Source organism: Mobula hypostoma, chromosome 1, assembly GCF_963921235.1.
Source record: "Mobula hypostoma chromosome 1, sMobHyp1.1, whole genome shotgun sequence".
Classification (NCBI taxonomy): Eukaryota; Metazoa; Chordata; class Chondrichthyes; order Myliobatiformes; family Myliobatidae; genus Mobula; species Mobula hypostoma.
This window is the reverse complement of record NC_086097.1, coordinates 124,480,452-124,499,415: the sequence shown is the minus strand read 5'-3', so window position 1 is coordinate 124,499,415 and position 18,964 is coordinate 124,480,452. Positions and strand designations below refer to the sequence as shown.

General features: G+C 44.6%; 1 protein-coding gene across 1 annotated transcript in view; it reads left to right on the top strand.

The window, feature by feature from the left end:
• The window catches only part of LOC134343544 (sorting nexin-31-like), a 152,244-nt gene that overhangs the window by 54,945 nt on the left and 78,335 nt on the right, over positions 1–18,964 (top strand). The window contains exons 7-8 of the mRNA XM_063042316.1: positions 2,990–3,080; positions 5,636–5,723. Coding sequence (XP_062898386.1) covers positions 2,990–3,080; positions 5,636–5,723 — 179 coding nt within the window. The remainder of the gene's footprint in view (positions 1–2,989; positions 3,081–5,635; positions 5,724–18,964) is intronic.

The following is an 18,964-nucleotide window of genomic DNA, read 5'->3' as shown; positions in this document are numbered from 1 at the left end:
TTGTTCTCAATATAAATATACATACTGTGTATATGTATATTGAGAACATGTGTTGTAGAGTCATTGAAAGTGAGACCATGGGTTGAGGAATCAATTCAGAGTTGAGGTGAGTGAAGTTATCCACACCGGTTCAGGAGCCTGATGATTGTAGGGTAATAACTGTTCCTCAACCTGGTGGTGTGGGACCTAAGGCTCCTGCACCTCCTATTTGATGGTACTAGTGAGAAGAGAGCATGGTCTGGATGCTGGGGGCCCTTGATGATGGATGCTGCTTTATTGTAGCAGTGCTCCTTGTAAATGTGCTCAGTGATGGAGAGGGCTTTGCCTGTGATTGATTGGGCACTATTTACTACCTTCTGTACACTCTTCCGTTTCTGAGCATTGCTGTTTCCATGCCAGGCTGTGATGCCATCAGGCAGGATACTCCCCACTGTACATCTATTGAAGTTTGACAAAGTTTTAGGTGACAACTTCTAAGAAAGTGGAGATGCTGTTGAGCCATCTTTGTGATGGCTCTTACATGCTGGTCCTGGGACAGATCCTCTGACATGATAATAGCAGAGAATCTAAAGCTCTCTCTCCATCTCCAATTCCCTAATGAGGCCCAGCTCATAGACCTTTGGCTTTTTCCTCCTGTAGCTGACAATTGGCTCTTTGAATTTGCTGTCTATGAGTGAGAGATTGTTGTTGTGGCACCGTTCAGCCAGATTTTCAATCTCTCTCCGATATGCCAATATGTCACCACCTTTGATCTGGCTGTCTGCCAACAGTCTTCTGGGAGAAATGCTCCGGTCTGTTTACAAAGGAAGATATGCAGAGGCCAAAGTTTTGAGAAGAGACGGTCACTGATGCTTGCCACTGTCTGCAACAGGAGCTTGGCAAATGGAACCATGCACACTTGTGTTTAGTCTGCTCTCCCTGTGGAGTTTGTGATAGTTCTGAACTATTTATCTTTGTGATCATTTAAGACTACAACAATGGACACATGCCATATTTCGTGTTCTTTTTCAATAAGGCCCTGCAGGCAGTGTGGGCTCGTAGACTGGTCTCAATAGCACAGTTCCCAAAGAAATATGGGCAAGCATCTGCAATAAATCTGAAAGTAAGCATACAGGTTCAGCAGGCAGTGAAGAAAGCTAAAGGCATGTTGGCCTTCATAACAAGGGGAGTTGAGTATAAGAGCAAAGAGGTCCTTCTGCAGTTGTACAAGGCCCTGGTGAGACCCCACCTGGAGTATTGTGTGCAGTTTTGGTCTCCAAATTTGAGGAAGGACATTCTTGCTATGGAGGAAGTGCAGTGTAGGTTTACTGGGTTAATTCCAGGGATGGCGGGAATGTCATATGTTGAAAGATTGGAGCGACTGGGCTTGTATACACTGGAATTTAGAAGAATGAGAAGGGATCTGTTTGAAACATATAAGATTATTAAGCGATTGGATACGCTAGAGGCAGGAAACATGTTCCCGATGTTGGGGGAGTCGAGAACCAGAGGCCACAGTTTAAGAATAAGGGGTAGACCATTTAGAACGGAGTTGAGGAAAAACTTTTTCACACAGAGGGTTGTAGATCTGTGGAATGCTCTGCCTCAGAAGGCAGTGGTGGCCAATTCTCTGGATTCTTTCAAGCAAGAGTTAGATAGAGCTTTGAAATATAGCGGAGTCAAGGGATATGGGGAAAAGGCAGGAACAGAGTACTGATTGTAGATGATCAGCCATGATCACAGTGAATGGTGGTGCTGGCTCGAAGGACTGAATGGCCTACTCCTGCACCTGTTGTCTATTGTCTAAAACCAGAACACCTGAAATATTCAGCAAGTCAGTCAGCATCTGTGGAGGTGGAATCAGTGTTAACCTAGACTTGGTACTTATTAACCAGAACATTGGAATCGACAGTGATCTACTTCCACTACAAGTCTTGAGGTGACAATGTAATTTCCAGTCAGTCACCTTGTGTTTGAATACTCCTGCACCTAGTATCATTTATGTATACAACAGGAATTCTGCAGATGCTGGAAATTCAAGCAACATACATCAAAGTTGCTGGTGAACGCAGCAGGCCAAGCAGCATCTATAGGAAGAGGCGCAGTCGACGTTTCAGGCCGAGACCCTTCGTCAGGACTAATTTATGTATATATGGCCACTATGAACAGTTACTTACGTATTTTGTTTTATAAGATTGTTCTTGTATTGTATTTATTGTATTTTTTATGCTCTGTTTTTTTTAATGCTGTATCAGATCTGGAGTAACAATCATTTTGTTCTCCTTGTCACGTGTACTGAAGCATGGAAATAAAAAATCTTGAGGCCAATGTAGGATCTGCAGATTTTTGCTCCAGGTGGAGGAGTTGGTGGTTTCAGCAGTGTTGTGGTTTGGGAAATGGTGAGCTTTGCTCCAGGTGGAGGAGCTTGGTGGGTTGGGAAATGGTGAGCTTTTTTCAGGGCTTATCTTACACTTCTGTACACCCTGATGCCTGGACCCAGAGTTTTCAGTGCCATCTCAAGCACCTCTTCTCCAGTTTGAGCGATTATGAGCCAAAGATTCCCAAGTTTCAATGTGTTACACCTGGTAATCTGCTGGAGGATAGTTCCAAAAGAAATCTTCTAACATTGGAAAGTTGTGAGAAGGGACCAAAAAAAAAGCAAAGGCCAACTTAGCAGTCTGTGGTCCTGGTTTGAACTTCTTGCTTCATAAACAGCAAATGCTTCAATATACTGTATGTTAGAATCACAAAAGATTTATCTCATTGTGTCCGTGTGGGTAAGTCTTACCTCTCCTATGTTCAGAATATTACATAAATTAACTCCTAATCAACTCTTATAAATAATTAGATATTGATTCTCATTGATGGGATTGCTCCCAATGGCCTTCTCCTGTTTCTTAACAACTTTCCCTTGCAGTAGCTAATTGAGTCAAATTTCTCTTAATTCTTAAAATGTTTTTTCTCTCTGCGAGAAATGTTCTTCAGTAATGAGGTGATTTGCTTTTAAAAGATTGCAGCCCAGAAAATTGAACTACCGAGGCACCTTTTGGAATATTTCACCTTGTATCTCGTTTGTGAACATGCTGAAGGAGGATACTCTGGTGAGTTCCAAATTCAATTTCACTCCATAAGGCAGTCTGGTGGTGGACTAATGTGAGAAGCATCTACTTGAGAGGTGGAAGACATTCACAAATGGTGCAATGTTTCTTTGTCTATTTCCCTCACTTGCCCTCGCCCCCTCAACTTCTCCTTCCCCTGCTCCTCTCCCTCCAGTTCCCCCTCACCCCATGACTGCATGACTATAGTGGCCAGTTAACCCAGGTTTACCTCTAATGTGCTGTTGACTGGCAGAATTCAGTCTGAATTGATGAGGATGTGGAGAGAATAAATGCTTTAGGTCAGGTTTGGTTTTTACACCAACCCTAATCTAAAAGCGGAGGTTTGATAGACAGAGCAGACTAGATTGTCCTAATTTCCTGTTTCCATGAATCAACTCTGTATGACCCCATCTAATCAGCTGTTCAATGCCTCAGCCAAGATTTATCCAAACAATAATTGTTTGGATAAAATATCTGTCAGACATTTTATACAATCCCAAAATATATTATCGCTACCCCATGCAAATGGAAGTTCTTTCATTCAGCAGCCACTGGCCTGGAAATTCTGAAGTGTGGTCAGTTTTCTCTCAGCACCACACTTATTAAAGTCTTTTTCATTCTCCCTGAAATGGAATATGATTTTCCAGGGATATAGCTTCCAGTTGCAAGTTTCTTGTATTTATTGAAGCATTTTCCAATGTTCGATGCACTTCCAAATGAAGGGTGTAATACAATGGGTGACCGCGCTTATTACACTGTTACTGGGGAAATTATTGCATGTTGTAGGAGCAAACTGAAAGATAACACGGAGTTGAAAGAAGCAGCTGAAGAGATTGTAAAAGCATTAGTAATGATCTTTCAAGAATCACTAGATTCTGGTATGGTTCTGAAGACTGGAAATTTGCAAAGGTCACTCACTCTTCAAGAAAGGAGCGAGGCAGAAGAAAGGAAATTATAGGTCTGTTAGCCTGACTTCAGTGGTTGGAAAAATGTTGGATCCCATTCCTAATAATGAGGATTCAGGGTAATTGGAGATGCATGATAAAGTAAGCTAAAATGAGCATGGTTTCCTTATGAAATCTTGCCTGACAAATCTGTTGGAATTATTTGTGGAAATAATTGGTGGGATAGATAAAGGAGAGTCAATGGGTATTGTTTACTTAGACTTTCAGAGTCCTTTGACAAGATGCTGCACCTGAAGCTGTTTATCAAGATAAAAACCCGTGGGTTTTACAGGAAAGATAATAGCATGCATAAAAGATTGGCTTACTGGCAGGAGGCAAAGAGTGGGAATAAAGGGGGCCTATTCTGGTTGGCTGCCGGTGACAAATGATGTTCTGCAGGGGTTGGTGTTGGGGCAGCTTTTCATGTCATATGTCAATGATTTGGATGACAGAATTGATGGCTTTGTGGCCAAGTTTGCAGATGATACAAAGATAGGTGGAGGAGCCGGTAGTGTTGAGGAAGCAGAGAGTCTGCAGAAGGACTTGGACAGATTGGAAGAATAGGCAAAGTAATGGCAGATGGAATATCTTGTAAGGAAGTGAATGTAATTTGATAGAAGGAGTAAAAGCGTAGACTACTTTCTAAAATGTGGCGCGTGGCCGGGTGGTTAGGGCTTTGGACTAGCGATCTGAAGGTTGTGGGTTCGAGCCTTGGCCGGGGCAACGTGTGTGTCCTTGAGCAAGGCACTTAACCGCACAATGCTCCAGTCTACCCAGCTGGGAATGGGTACCGGCAAAAATGCTGGGGGTTAACCTCGCGATAGTCTGGTGTCCTATCCAGGGGGGAGTCTCGTACTCTCAGTCGCTTCACGCCACAGAAGCCGGCATAAGCACCGGCCTAATGAGCCACAGGGCTCATGACAGACTTTAATCTAATCTATTTTCTAAACAGGCAGAAAATTCAAAATTCAGAGGTGCAAAGGAAGTTGGGAGTGCTTATGCAGGATTCCCTGAAGGTTAACTTGCAAGTTGGGTCAGTGGTAAAGGAAGGGAAATATAATGTTCGCATTCATTTTGAGAGGACTAGAATATAAGAGCAAGGATGTGATGGTGAGGTTTTATAATGCATTAGGCTACACTTGGAGTATTGTGAGCAGTTTAAGGCCCCTTATCTAAAAGATGTGCTGGCAGTGGAGAGGGTCCAGAGGAGGTTCACCAGAATTATTCTTGGAATGCAATGGGTAACATATGAGGACCTACACATTAGTGTATGGCACTGGGCCTGTACCCGCTGGAGTCTGGAAGGGTGATTAAATCTAAGATGTGTTCCATGCGCGATTTCTAGAGGTTATTATGTTGTGAATCAGAAAAAAGAGAATGGCAGAGAAAATTTTTAACGGTTAATTTGAGCTGTTGAAGATGTGTTTCTTTAGGTGGTATGTGGCCTCCAGTTTTTCCACTGAGCCTAATGTGCCTTCTCTCATTGTTTACATTCTCTGTATACTCCACTTCTCCATTCTTCCTCTATAGACTCCCATTGATTCCATTTCAAAGTATTATAATATATATAGAAAAAGACACAGTTGTGACTATTTTTTCATTATCTTGGAGCAGTGCTGAGAAAACTACATGCCTTTGAGTTGCCATATGTGAGACTATGGAGCCCGCAGAATGGAAACAGCAGAATAATGATCAGGAAAAGGTAGGTAAAGTATATTTTTCTTTTTAGCAATTTCTAAAAAGGATAGTTTCTTTACTGTACCTTTCTGTTTCTATGCTTCCAGGTCACTGAATATCTTCAGTGTATATTCAGTAAAATGATTGTTTTAGTGAAATTTTTTCAGTATTCCGAAGTTTTCTGCTCTACCCTGTATGTTCATTCCACCTACTAGCAACTAAGGAATGTACGCAGTGGACATTTTATTAAGTATCTCCTGTACGCAGCAAAGTGACCACTGAGTGTATATTCATGGTCTTCTGCTATTGTGGCCTGTCCACTTCAAGGTTCAATGTGTTGTATGTTCAGAAATGCTCCTCTGCACACCACTGTTGTAATGAGTAGTTATGTGAGTTGCTGTCACCTTCCTGTCAGCTTGAACCAGTCTGACCATTCTCTGCTTTCCTCTCTCCTTCACAAGGCATTTTTGCCAGCGAGCTGCCACTCACTGGACATCTTTCACTGTTTTTAACACCATTCTATGCAAGCTCCAGAGACTGATTGTGAGTGAAAATCCCAGGCAATCGGCAGCTTCTCAGATGCTCAAACCACCCCGTCTGACACCAACAATAGTTCCATGATCAACGTCACTTAGATCACATTTCTTCCCAATTCTGATGTTTGGCCTGAACAGCAACTGAACCTCCTGACCATGCCTGCGTGCTTTTAATGTATTGAGCTGCTGCCACGTGAATGGCTGATTATTTATTTGCATTAATGAGCAGGTATAATTAATAAAGTGGCCACTGAGGCCAATAAATAAGTAGTGCAAAAAGAAATCAAGATGGTGTGGCAGTGCTCATGGGTTATGGACCATTCAGAAATCTGATGTTGGGGGTGGGGGGCGTGGTTGAAGCTGTTTCTAAATCGTTGAGTATCCAGATGAAGGGTCCAAATCCTAACATCAACCGTCCATTTCCCTCTACAGATGCTGCCTCACTCACTGAATTCCATCAGCTTTTCATTAAATACATAGCTTATTAAATACTTGTTGAACATGCCAACTTGGAGGAGCATTAACATCATTAGGATGTAATTTTTATTTTTTTTAAATGCTCACAATTTTTTTGAATCTCTTTAAAACTCTTAAAAATTAAAGCTGGCCTTTCTTTTAAACAAACTGAAATCTGAAACTTCCTGTGGTTAATTCTGTCACCTCTAGATGGCAGTGTATGTCATTGGTGGAAACATTTTACCGAATTAGAATCGGGTTTTTTATCATTGAAGTGAACTTTGTTGTTTTGCAGCATCAGTAGAGTGCGATACATAAAACTTTCTATAAATTACAATAAGGAATATAAAAAATGTGGGTTCATGGGTTCCGATTTTGTATATTTGTGTCCCATACCAGATGGTGTTCCAGCCTATTAGAATGCTCCCCTTGGTACGTCAATAGAAGTTTGATAGTCTTTGGTGACATTCCAAATCTCCTCAAACTCCTAATGAAATACAGCGACTGACATGCCTTCTTTGTAATTGAATAAATATGTTGGGACTAGGATAGATCTTCAGAGATGTTGACTCCCAGGAGCTTGAAACTGCTCACTCTTTCCATTGCTGATACCTCGATGAGGGCTGGTGCATGTTCCCTCAATTTCCCACTTGTCACCATCTCGCTGGCCTGATAAAGGATCTTGGCCCAAAACCACCTTGCTGAGTTCAAAAGGTGAGTGGTTACAGGGGATGGCTGTGAATTACAACAAAGGTTTTCTATTGAATCAAGTTAGCTTTTATTGATGTAATAGGTTGGAATGTTCCCTCCTCTGAGGTGAATTACACTTGATGTTCATTGAAATAGAGAGTGAGACCTCCTGAGGGGAAGATAACTTCAAGCAGGATTTCTATCAGTTACTATGTCTGTAAATTTGTCAGGAAGCTGCCTAGAGGGTAGGTTTAGTGAGCTGGGGCTTTTCCCTTTGGAGCAAGGGCAGATGATAGAGATGTACATGATAGGAAGCATAGATCAAAAGGACAGCCTGAGACTTCTTCCCAGGGTGGAAATGGCTAATAGAAGGGGGCATGATTTTGGAGGGAAGTATAGTGGGGATGTCAGAGGCACGTTTTTTTTACACAAAGAGTGGTGGGTGAGTGGAATGCCCCTCCGGGGTTGGTGATAGAAACATTTACATTAGGACCATTTAAGAAATTCTTGATAGGAATGTGGATGATAGAGAGATGGAGGGCTATGTTGGACGCAGGGTTAGATTGATCTTGGAGTAGGTTAAATAGTCAGCACAACATCGTGGGCCGAGGGGCTTCGACTATGCTGCAGCGTTCTATGTAATTCAGAGCAAATGGAGAGCAGACGACCTTTGTAATGGGAGAGATAAGTTAAAATTGAGCATCTGTTTTCCTCAGTGGTATGTGACCTCTCTAGTCTCCAATATAACAGGCAGGAAGTACAGGACCACTCCAAGACTGAACTGTGCATCTTAACATGGGGAGTCATCGAATATTACAGCAAGGATACAGGCCCATCAGCCAGGCAAGTCCACGCTACCAACTTGCCTGGTCTCAAATTCCTGCATTCAGCCCCTATCCCTCTAAGCTAGGCGTTCTCCATGGAGCCCAGGTTGGGAACCCCTGTTCTCAACCCCATACCACCAGGCATTCAACCCCATCACTCCTTGCCAGCCAGTCTCGCCTGCCTGTGTTTGACCTGTCTCCCTCTTCCCGCTACTACCGCCGGGCGGAAGGCACAGGGGTCCTGTGTCCCCCGCCGCCAGGTTCGGGAGCAATTGTAGCCCTGCAGCCTTCGGGCTCCTGGACAGGCTTCACTCCCCTCAGTGCCAATACTAACTGCGCGGCTGTGGACTCACTTTCTGGGACACTGCTGTTCATGTTCTGTACGTTTTTTATTGTTTGCTTTCTGGGCGACAGTGACCACCGCTCCCTGGCCTTTAGCATTATCATGGAAAAGGATAGAATCAGAGAAGACAGGAAAATTTTTAATTGGGTAAGAGCAAATTATGAGGCTATAAGGCTAGAACTTGTGGGTGTGAATTGGGATGATGTTTTGGCAGGGAAATTTACTATGGACATATGGTCGATGTTTAGAGATCTCTTGCAGGATGTTAGGCATAAATTTGTCCCGGTGAGGAGGATAAAGAATGGTAGGGTGAAGGAACCATGGGTGACAAGTGAGGTGGAAAATCTAGTCAGGTGGAAGAAGGCAGCATACATGAGGTTTAGGAAGCAAGGATCAGATGGGTCTATTGAGGAATATAGGAAAGCAAGAAAGGAGCTTAAGAAGGGGCTGAGAAGAGCAAGAAGGGGGCATGAGAAGGCCTTGGCGAGTAGGGTAAAGGAAAATCCCAAAAGGCATTCTTCAATTACGTGAAGAAAAAAAGGATGACAGGAGTGAAGGTAGGACCAATTAGAGGTAAAAATGGGAAGTTGTGCCTGGAGGCTGTGGAAGTGAGCGAGGTCCTCAATGAATACTTCTCTTCGGTATTCACCAAATGAGAGGGAACTTGATGATGGTGAGGACAATATGAGTGAGGTTGATGTTCTGGAGCATGTTGATATTAAGGGAGAGGAGGTTTGGAGTTGTTAAAATACATTAGGACGGATAAGTCCCCGGGACCTGACGGAATATTCCGCAGGCTGCTCCACTAGGCGAGGGAAGAGATTGCTGAGCCCCTGGCTAGGATCTTTATGTCCTCGTTGTCCACGGGAATGGTACCGGAGGATTGGAGGGAGGCGAATGTTGTCCCCTTGTTCAAAAAAGGTAGTAGGGATAGTCTGGGTAATTATAGACCAGTGAGCCTTACGTCTGTGGAGGGAAAGCTGTTGGAAAAGATTCTTAGAGATAGGATCTCTGGGTACTTAGAGAATCATGGTCTGATCAGGGACAGTCTGCATGGCTTTGTGAAGGGCAGATCGTGTCTAACAAGCCTGATAGAGTTCTTTGAGGAGGTGACCAGGCATATAGATGAGGGTAGTGCAGTGGATGTGATCTATCTAGATTTTAGTAAGACATTTGACAAGGTTCCACATGGTAGGCTTATTCAGAAAGTCAGAAAGTATGGGATCCAGGGAAGTTTGGCCAGGTAGATTCAGAATTGGCTTGCCTGCAGAAGGCAGAGGGTGGTGGTGGAGGGAGTACATTCAGATTGGAGGATTGTGACTAGTGGTGTCCACAAAGATCTGTTCTGAGACCTCTACTTTTCGTGATTTTTATTAACAACCTGGATGTAGGGGTAGAAGGGTGGGTTGGCAAGTTTGCAGACGACACAAAGGTTGGTGGTGTTGTAGATAGTGTAGAGGATTGTCGAAGATTGCAGAGAGACATTGATAGGATGCAGAAGTGGGCTGAGAAGTGGCAGATAGAGTTCAACCCGGAGAAGTGTGAGGTGGTACACTTTGGAAGGACAAACTCCAAGGCAGAGTACGAAGTAAATGGCAGGATACTTGGTAGTGTGGAGGAGCAGAGGGATCTGGGGGTACATATCCACAGATCCCTGAAAGTTGCCTCACAGGTGGATAGGGTAGTTAAGAAAGCTTATGGGGTGTTAGCTTTCATAAGTCAAGGGATAGAGTTTAAGAGTCGTGATGTAATGATGCAGCTCTATAAAATTCTGGTTAGGTCACACTTGGAGTACTGTGTCCAGTTCTGGTCGCCTCACTATAGGAAGGATGTGGAAGCATTGGAAAGGGTACAGTGGAGATTTACCAGGATGCTGCCTGGTTTAGAGATTACGGATTATGATCAGAGATTAAGGGAGCTAGGGCTTTACTCTTTGGAGAGAAGGAAGATGAGAGGAGACATGATAGAGGTGTACAAGATAATAAGAGGAATAGATAGAGTGGATAGCCAGCACCTCTTCCCCAGGGCACCACTGCTCAATACAAGAGGACATGGCTTTAAGGTAAGGGGTGGGAAGTTCAAGGGGGATATTAGAGGAAGGTTTTTTACTCAGAGAGTGGTTAGTGCGTGGAATGCACTGCCTGAGTCAGTGGTGGAGGCAGATACACTAGTGAAGTTTAAGAGACTACTGGACAGGTATATGGAGGAATTTAAGGTGGGGGATTATATGGGAGGCAGGGTTTGAGGGTCGGCACAACATTGTGGGCTGAAGGGCCTGTACTGTGCTGTACTATTCTATGTTCTATGCATGATTTGTCCTCTTTTGTACAGTGGATCTTTGTCAGTCAACATAAACATTGTATCACTATTTTATTTAATATTCAAAGTATTAAATATTATTGTGTGTTTATTTATACATGCTATTGAAATTTATCGTATTTTTATTTATGGCACTGTACTGCTGCTGCATATCAACGAATTTCACAACACACTGTATGTGAATGCTAATAAACCTGATTCTGATTTCGGGTTATCCTACTTGCAATACTCCTCTTCTTCCTCATTCAGAAGCAAAGAGATCACTGCCTGAGCAAAACAATTTGGCTCGGTTTCTGATTCCCACTTGGTGTGAAGACAGATTTCTTCATGTCATTTCAGGAACTGAATTTTTGCTGTTTTCTCCTACACTCTCAGGCATCTGTCTGACGTTTCTCTGAACTGGCACTAATTCCTTTGTATCTCGGAGACCAGCACTGTACAAAAGAGTTCAGTGTTTCCCAGGCGGTCAACTGTCTGCACCCACGTGTGATTTCAGAGCACTGGGGTTTGCTTGTGAAAACTATCAAATGTCCCAAAGCAGGGTTTCTTAGATAAAACACTGTTTCAGATCTCCAAATCACAATTAAGACCATAAGACACAAGACCGTCTGGTCATAGACTCCCCTACTTTGGAAACACCCTCTCCACATCTATCCAAGCCTTTCAATATTTGATTACTTTCAGCTACGTCACAATTACAACGTAAGAAATCGTATGGTGTGTTTGCCTTCATTAGTCAGGCACTTGAGATCAAGAGCCACGAGGTAATGTTGCAGCTCTATAAATCCCTGGTTAGACTACACATGGAATATTGTGCTCAGTTCGGGTCGCCTCATTATTAGAAGGATGAGGAAGCTTTAGAGAAGGTGCAGAGGACATTCACCAGGATTCTGCCTGGACTAGAGAGCATGTCTTATGAGGATAGGTTGAGCGAGCTGGGGATTTTTCCTCTCTGGAATGAAGGTGAATTGATAAGGGGGTACAAGTGGATATCCAGAGACTTTGTCCCCAGGACAGAGATGGCTGCTACCTGGAGGCATAATTTTAAGGTGATTTGTGGAAAGCACATGGGAACATGTCAAAGGTCAGATTTTTTTAAAACACAGAGAGCGGTGGAGTGAGTGGAACACCCTGCCAGGGGTGGTGGTAGAGGCAGTTACATTTAGAGCATTTAAGAAACTCTTAGATAGGCACAAGGATGATCGAAAAATGGAGGGTTATGTAGGAGGGAAGGATTATATTGATCAAAGAGTGGGTTAAAAGGGAAGCACAACATCGTGGGCTGAAGGGCCTGTATGGTGTTCTGTCTCCCTATTTCTTCAGTTGCCTGTACATCCGTTGGTTTCAGATGAAACAAATGGGTCGGGTGTTGAGTGGCTTCCTGCAGACCACTGGACACCAGCTGGTATAGGAGTCTCAGCTGCCACTCTGACACTGTGGTTCCAGAGCAGAGAACAGATGGCTGCCTGAGGAACCACGCCAAATCAGATGACACCACCTCACAGAGCTATGACGGATGTCAGTCTCCCAGTCAGCTACAGCCACTGCCCTGTGCACGTTGTTGCATTGTGGTTTTGGGTTTTTGGTTCCTAATTGTTCCACCATCAAGCCCTGCTGTCAGGCCTCAATCTCTGGACTTCCAATCAACCTTCGGGCTCCGATCTTCAATATCATCCCCAGGACTTCCCAATGATGATGGAAGAGGACCTGAACTCCAGGCTTTGAGTTCCGGACCCACCAACGGTGAGACCCCAAACCCTTGGCCTCAAGCTCTGATCTCGTGATTCACAGACCTAGGGGGTCTCCAGCTCTTGTTCCACCTCCCGGGACGAAGCACCAATCCCAGATCTTGCTGACATTTCCAACTCTCTGCCTGGCTGGTCTGTGGGACCAACATCCGACTACATCATCACCTCGATAGAAGGAGGAGGCCTAGAAATCCTCCCAAAAGGACAAGCCTATTGGATAGGTAATGTAAGGAAAGTTGTGGCATGTTTTGGAACTGGTGTAAAATTTTATTGTGCGTGAATTTACAAGTAGCAGAACAGGCCTTGCATGTTCAACAAACACAGAGGAGTTTCTTTTTCTTATTCTCGTGTCAAGGGGAGGTTTGGAGTGTTGAACTTGGTGATGGATGGAAATTGAGATTTCATGGGTTGGAACATCATGAGTGTAAAATTTTATTGGGCATGAATTCACATGTTCAACAAACACAAAGGTCTTTCTTCTTTTTTCTGGTGTCAAGGGGAAGTTTGGAGTGTTGAATTGGATGATGGGTGGAAATTGGGATGGGAACTTCAGGAAGGATCTGTGATCAGCTGCCAGGTAGAATTGACTTCCGATTCATGATGCGGCATGGGTGTTGCTTGAGAGAGATCGATAGGAAAGAGTAAATTTTAACTTAACGGAACATTGTCAAAGTCAAGGTCAAAATTTATTATTAAAGTATGTACAGTATACATCAGATTGAGATTTATTTTCTTGCAGGCACTTACAGGAAAATAAAGGAATATAATAGAATTTATGGAAACTATCTCTAAACATAGACTGACAAGCAGTCAATGTGCAAAATAAGCCAAATTGTGCAAATAATAAATAAATAAATGATAGTGAGAACTAGAGTTGTCTCTGTCTGTCTGAGCCCTCCAACAATCAAGGATGTCGCGTCCTAGCTGACGAGGTAAGCAAGTTTGGACAGTACAATATGGAGAGCAATTTGTTACCCATGTGACAAGACCCTCTCTCCATACAACTGATGAACCCACAGGAATGGCAGAGACTGATACAGTTTGGTACCAGCAGCATCGCAGGAGTTGCCAGTTGGCATTGAACTCGATGTAGGACTGCCTTAGGGACTCCAGCTCCGGATTTTTCCCTCGAGGTTTACCCCCAAAGCCTTCCCCATGAGTGGGTACAGCCGCAAGGCAGCGGGGGTTTGAGGTCAGAGTTTTCCTTCTCCCAAATGAGCTGCCAACCACGGCTGACGAGCCCTATCTGCCCGAAGCGACTGGTTTTAAGGCCAGCGTACTAGAGCTGTGGAGTCCATGAAAATGAGTCTATAAGTTATGGAGTCAGTTCAGAGCTGAGGTGAGCGAAGTTATCCATATTGGTTCAGGACCCTGACGGTTGTAGTGGAATAACTGTTACTGAACCTGATGGTGTGGGACCTAAGTTTCTGCCCTCAGAGTAGTAAGCATCCACGTGTAGCTAGTTCGAAATGGCAGGAGCCGGGGAGCTTGTCACAGCATGCCTCTCATTTCCCATGCAGGTGTGCTCTTAATGAAAGATGCACGGTCTAGGGACGTGCAATTAGATTTCCCAGTAATATGTTCCATGATCCAGACAAGGTTGTACATGTTTAGGCACCTCTGCGAGTTCACCTGTTGTGCACAGAGAGTAGAAGTAAAAATAAATGTGACTGTATTCAGAGCACAGCTCATTTTTCAAAAAAAAGTTTGCTTCATGACACACACAGACTGGTCCTTGGAATTTTGATCTGGGGATCTTCAGTGAGTTGTCAGGAATTGTGAGCTTTCTGGTAAGGGCAGCAGCAGGAGCTGAACCCTATTCTTACAGCTGGTCCTGTAACGAGCGTTATGCAAAACTGCCGTGTCACTGCGCCACCCTGAGCAGCCCGGCGGCCGAGCGGTTAGCGTAATGCTATTGCAGCTTGCGTTGTCAGATCGGGGTACCATTCCTGCCACTGCCCGGAAGTGGGTAGTTTGTACATTCTCCCCATGACCGCGTGGATTTCCTCTGCGTGCTTCGATGTCCTCTCCACATTCCACAAGCTCGAGGTTCGGGTTAGTGAGCTGTGAATGTGCAACGTTAGTGTCAGAAGTGTGACGGGCTGCCCAGCACAATCCTTACTGATTTGACGCAAACAATACATTTCTCTGAATGTTTGGATGTCCATTTGACAAAAAAAGCTAATCCTTATCTTTATTATCATGAGATTCTGCGTGTTCTCAGAGTGATTTACTGGTTCCCCTCCCCCACTTAGTAATCATTTCCTCATGTCAGTAATATTGTCAGCCTGAAGGAAAGGTGTCTCAATTATTGCTTCAGCGATCAAGATATTGTGACAGAAACTGTGCAGAGAATACCTTCTGGAGGCCCCAGCTTCCCCAGTGGCAGTCAACACCTGTCAAACTACCAAATTTCCATTAAAGGCTCACCTTGTTCTCTGGTGTCTTTCAGGGAGGGGACGCTGCCAATTCTGCCTACAAATGATCCGTAACTCTCCATTCCTTACATACTCATGTGACTGTCTCAAAGTCTCTTAAGCACCACCAGGGTATCTGTTACCATGGTAGGTTTCCGCAAATAAGGTGAAGGGAGGCGTTTTATGTTTAACGAAACCCATGACACATTTTATTAAACTCCGAAACCTACACAACAAGAACGTGCTAAAAGCCTTTTGCCTAGTGACGTCATCATGTCAGACCAGCTTCTTAAATCGAAGCTCCAACCCAGTGCCAATGGTTGTGAATTATGTACATTCCTCCCAATTACATTACCCTACACTCCACCCCACCCCCAGGATTCACTAAAGCTGGCACTGTGAGCCTGTCTGGAGCTCGGACGAGCAACCCGGCTTGAGTCCAGCGTTCCATGGGTGGAGGAACCGCAGGTGCCTCTGGCTCACCCAGAGGTGTATTGACACGCTCACGGTCATGTTGTGACGCCAGGGGGCATGGCAGCGGAATACTCCAAATCCTGGTGGGCTGGTTTATGGCGATCAGTCAAAATAAGTTCGAGATTACCCCGCACTTATCTATGATAGAAAATCTTTACTATGTTAGTGTGCGTCATGGCGGACGGAAACAAATGTGGTGGAATGTAGGTCAACAGGAACCTGAGAGTGCTGTGCGCCATGATGGGAGGCAGGCCATGATTACTGAGGTTTTGGGCCGCCGCAGCCCAGAGGTCTGAAATGTATTGGGGACTGCGGTCGGAGGAAATGTCAGATGGGGTGCCAAACAGAGCAACCCAGGTGCTGATGAAAGCCCGAGCCACATCTGCAGCCATCGTCAATGCTAGAGGGACGACCTCTAGCCACCTGATGGTATGGTCCACCATGGTAAGGAGGTGTGTGAAACTGAGGGAGGGGGGAAGAGGACCAACAAGATCCACATTGACATGGCCAAACCATCGCTTAGGGACCTCAAAATTTGCCAGTGATGCCTGAACATGATGGTTAATTTTTGCCCGCCAGCACCCCACATAAGCAGCAGTCCAATCACGCACGTCCTTTCTGGTTCATCTGGTTTCTGTGAGGCCTTCCAGCCCAGATACAAGAGACCTTGTATGGAGTTGAAAACAGTCTGTCTCCAGTTTGCGGGCACAATGGAGTGAGGGTGACCCATTGAGACATTGCACAAGAGAGAAACACCAGCCTCCCTGAACTTAACGTCAGCCAACTGCAGGCCACCGAATGCTGTTCAGTAAACCTGGACCCCTGGGTCAGTAACTTGGTCGGCTGCGATGCCAGCATAATTAACCCCTACGTTACAGTCTCAACGGCTGGCCATGAGAGGCAATTGGACGTGGCATTATTTTTCTCCTTGATACGTTGTATATCAGTTGTGACCATCAAATGCCCTGGTCATGTCTACTGACCAGTCAAGCACCTGATTAGGGGTATTGTCTTTAAGCACACTGTACAGGGGATGCATAACTTCAGCACTTTGCAGAATGAAGTGGTGACAGAAATTCACCATGCCTAAAAACTCCTGTAGCTTTTTAGCAGTGCGGGACAGTGGGAAACGCATAATAGCGCCTACCTTTGATGGGAGGGGTTTCAGACCTTCTTCGGAGATGGATGGCCAAGAAGATCAGTGACTGAGTGATTGACAATCCAAACTGGCATTGAGCAGGGTTAATAATCAACCCAAGTTGGCTTAAGTGCTTGAAAAGCATGCGGAGATGAGATACGTGTTTGGGTTTGGACGCACTGGTGACAAATATGTCATCCAGGCAAACAAAAAGAAAATTTAAGTCTTTTAATACAGAGTCCATCAGCCATTGGAAAGTCTGTGCTGCATTTTTCAGTCTAAACAGCATGTGCAGAAACTCAATGAGGCCAAACAGGGTTATCACAGTTGTTTTGGGAATGTCCTCCAAGCACACAGACACCTGATGGTAGCCCCTAACTAGATCAACTTTGGAGAAAATTAACTTAACGGCTAGACATGCCAAAAAGTCTTGAATGTGTAGCGACTAGGTAACAATTGGCCTCATTAAGCTGTCAGTATTCATCAAATGGGCGACAACCACCGTCACACTTAGGGACCATATGGAGGGGTGAAGCCCAGGGGTATTCGACTGGTGTACAATTCAGAGTCTTTCCATGTTGGCAAACTCTGCCCTGGTAGCTGCCAGCTTTTCTGGCTCCAGTCTACACACGTGGGCATGAACTGGCGGGCCAGTTGTGGAAATGTGATGCTCGACCCCATGTTTTGTGACTGCGGTGGAGAATGTGGGCTCGGTGAGGTTCTGGAATTCACCCAGCAGTCGAGTAAAGTCACATGTGATGGTGCATGCACTTGATGGAGTCTTTGTGGGGAACTTGCTGAGGAAGCAAGGTAACAACCCAACGTCCTTGACATCCACAAGCTGGCAGTTCTTATGATCGACTAGCAGTCCTTGGGCACACAGGAAATCTGCACCGAGCAGAGGTCTAGCTACTTGAAGCCCCAAGTATAACGTCGCCCACTTGAAGCAGTGCGTCACCCGTCATGTCCCGTAAGTCAGGATCTTGCAGCCGTTGGCGGCCTCCAGCGAGGTTTCATCACTCTTTGCTGTCTCATCAATAAGCATATACAACAGTTCATCTCTGTGCAAAGAGAGCACACATCATAGTACAATAGTCTCTGTTTTATTATTTTACACATTGTTAAATTATTATTATGTATTTTATTATTAGTTACTATTATTATATTTATTACTATTATTTATTATTATTGCTAAGTGTGTTTTTAAATGCTGCTGTAACAAATTAATTTCCCACTCGGGATCAATGAAGTAATTATTATTAGTGATGCCAGTAACATACTCACTTCAGCACCCGTGTCACACAGGAAGTACGGCCCTGAAAAGGAGCCTGTGATGAACAGTAGACCATCCTGGCAGCTGGAACCCACGGTGTTCACAGACCTCTGATGTCCCGATGTGTAGGCACTGCTGAAGCTGCAAGGCGGTGGCACTTCCTAGCATTCCTATCAAAGCCAGCTTGGTAAAAGCATAGGCCCAGTGTCATCTGTCTCATAGCCACGGACGTCCTTGTGTTGGGGGCCTTGCTGAGGTACGGAAAGGAGGAGGAATTATGCACTGCTGCCTGGCTGAGTGTAGACTATCAGCTATTTTAGCAAGCTTCCTAAAATCCCTCAAGGGTGCATTAGCGAGGGCTATGTGAACTTGATCAGGCATTTGCTGCTTTAAAAATAAAACAAGGATGGTGATTTCCCGGGAGAGACAACTAGTGGCCCATTAGCTCTGAAGGCCTAACATTGGCGAGCATGGGTAAGAAGGGCAACTGTTTGGTGTGCTCGGACTCCAGTGGTCCAAAAGTCCAAAAGGATGAGTTTTCAGCGATTGGTATTTATCATGTTCAGTCATATGTTCTGGTAGATTCACCACTCTTGCAGCTGTGTAATTACTGAGTGACACTATCACAAAGAAATATTTGGTATTTATGACAGTGATCTCTCACAGTGCAAATTGGGCCCCAGTTTGTCCAAACCAAGCGATGGCATTTTGCTCCCAAAACTCTGGCACTTCCGAAGTGACCACATTGGCCGACATATTCAATAACTCCGGAATCCTCCTAGAGCATCGGGGTCACCAATGTAGGTTTGCACAAATAAAACAAAGTGAGGCTTTATATGTTTAATGAAATCCGTAACACATTTTATTGAACTCCCAAAACCTACACAACAAGAGCATGCTGAAAACCTTTTACGTAATAATGTCATCACGTCTGACCAGCCTCTTAAAGCCAAACCCCAACTCAATGTTGGTGGTTGTGAATTGTGTACATTTCTCTCAATTATGTTGCCCTACACCACCACTACCCCAGCAACCTGTTCCAGGCATC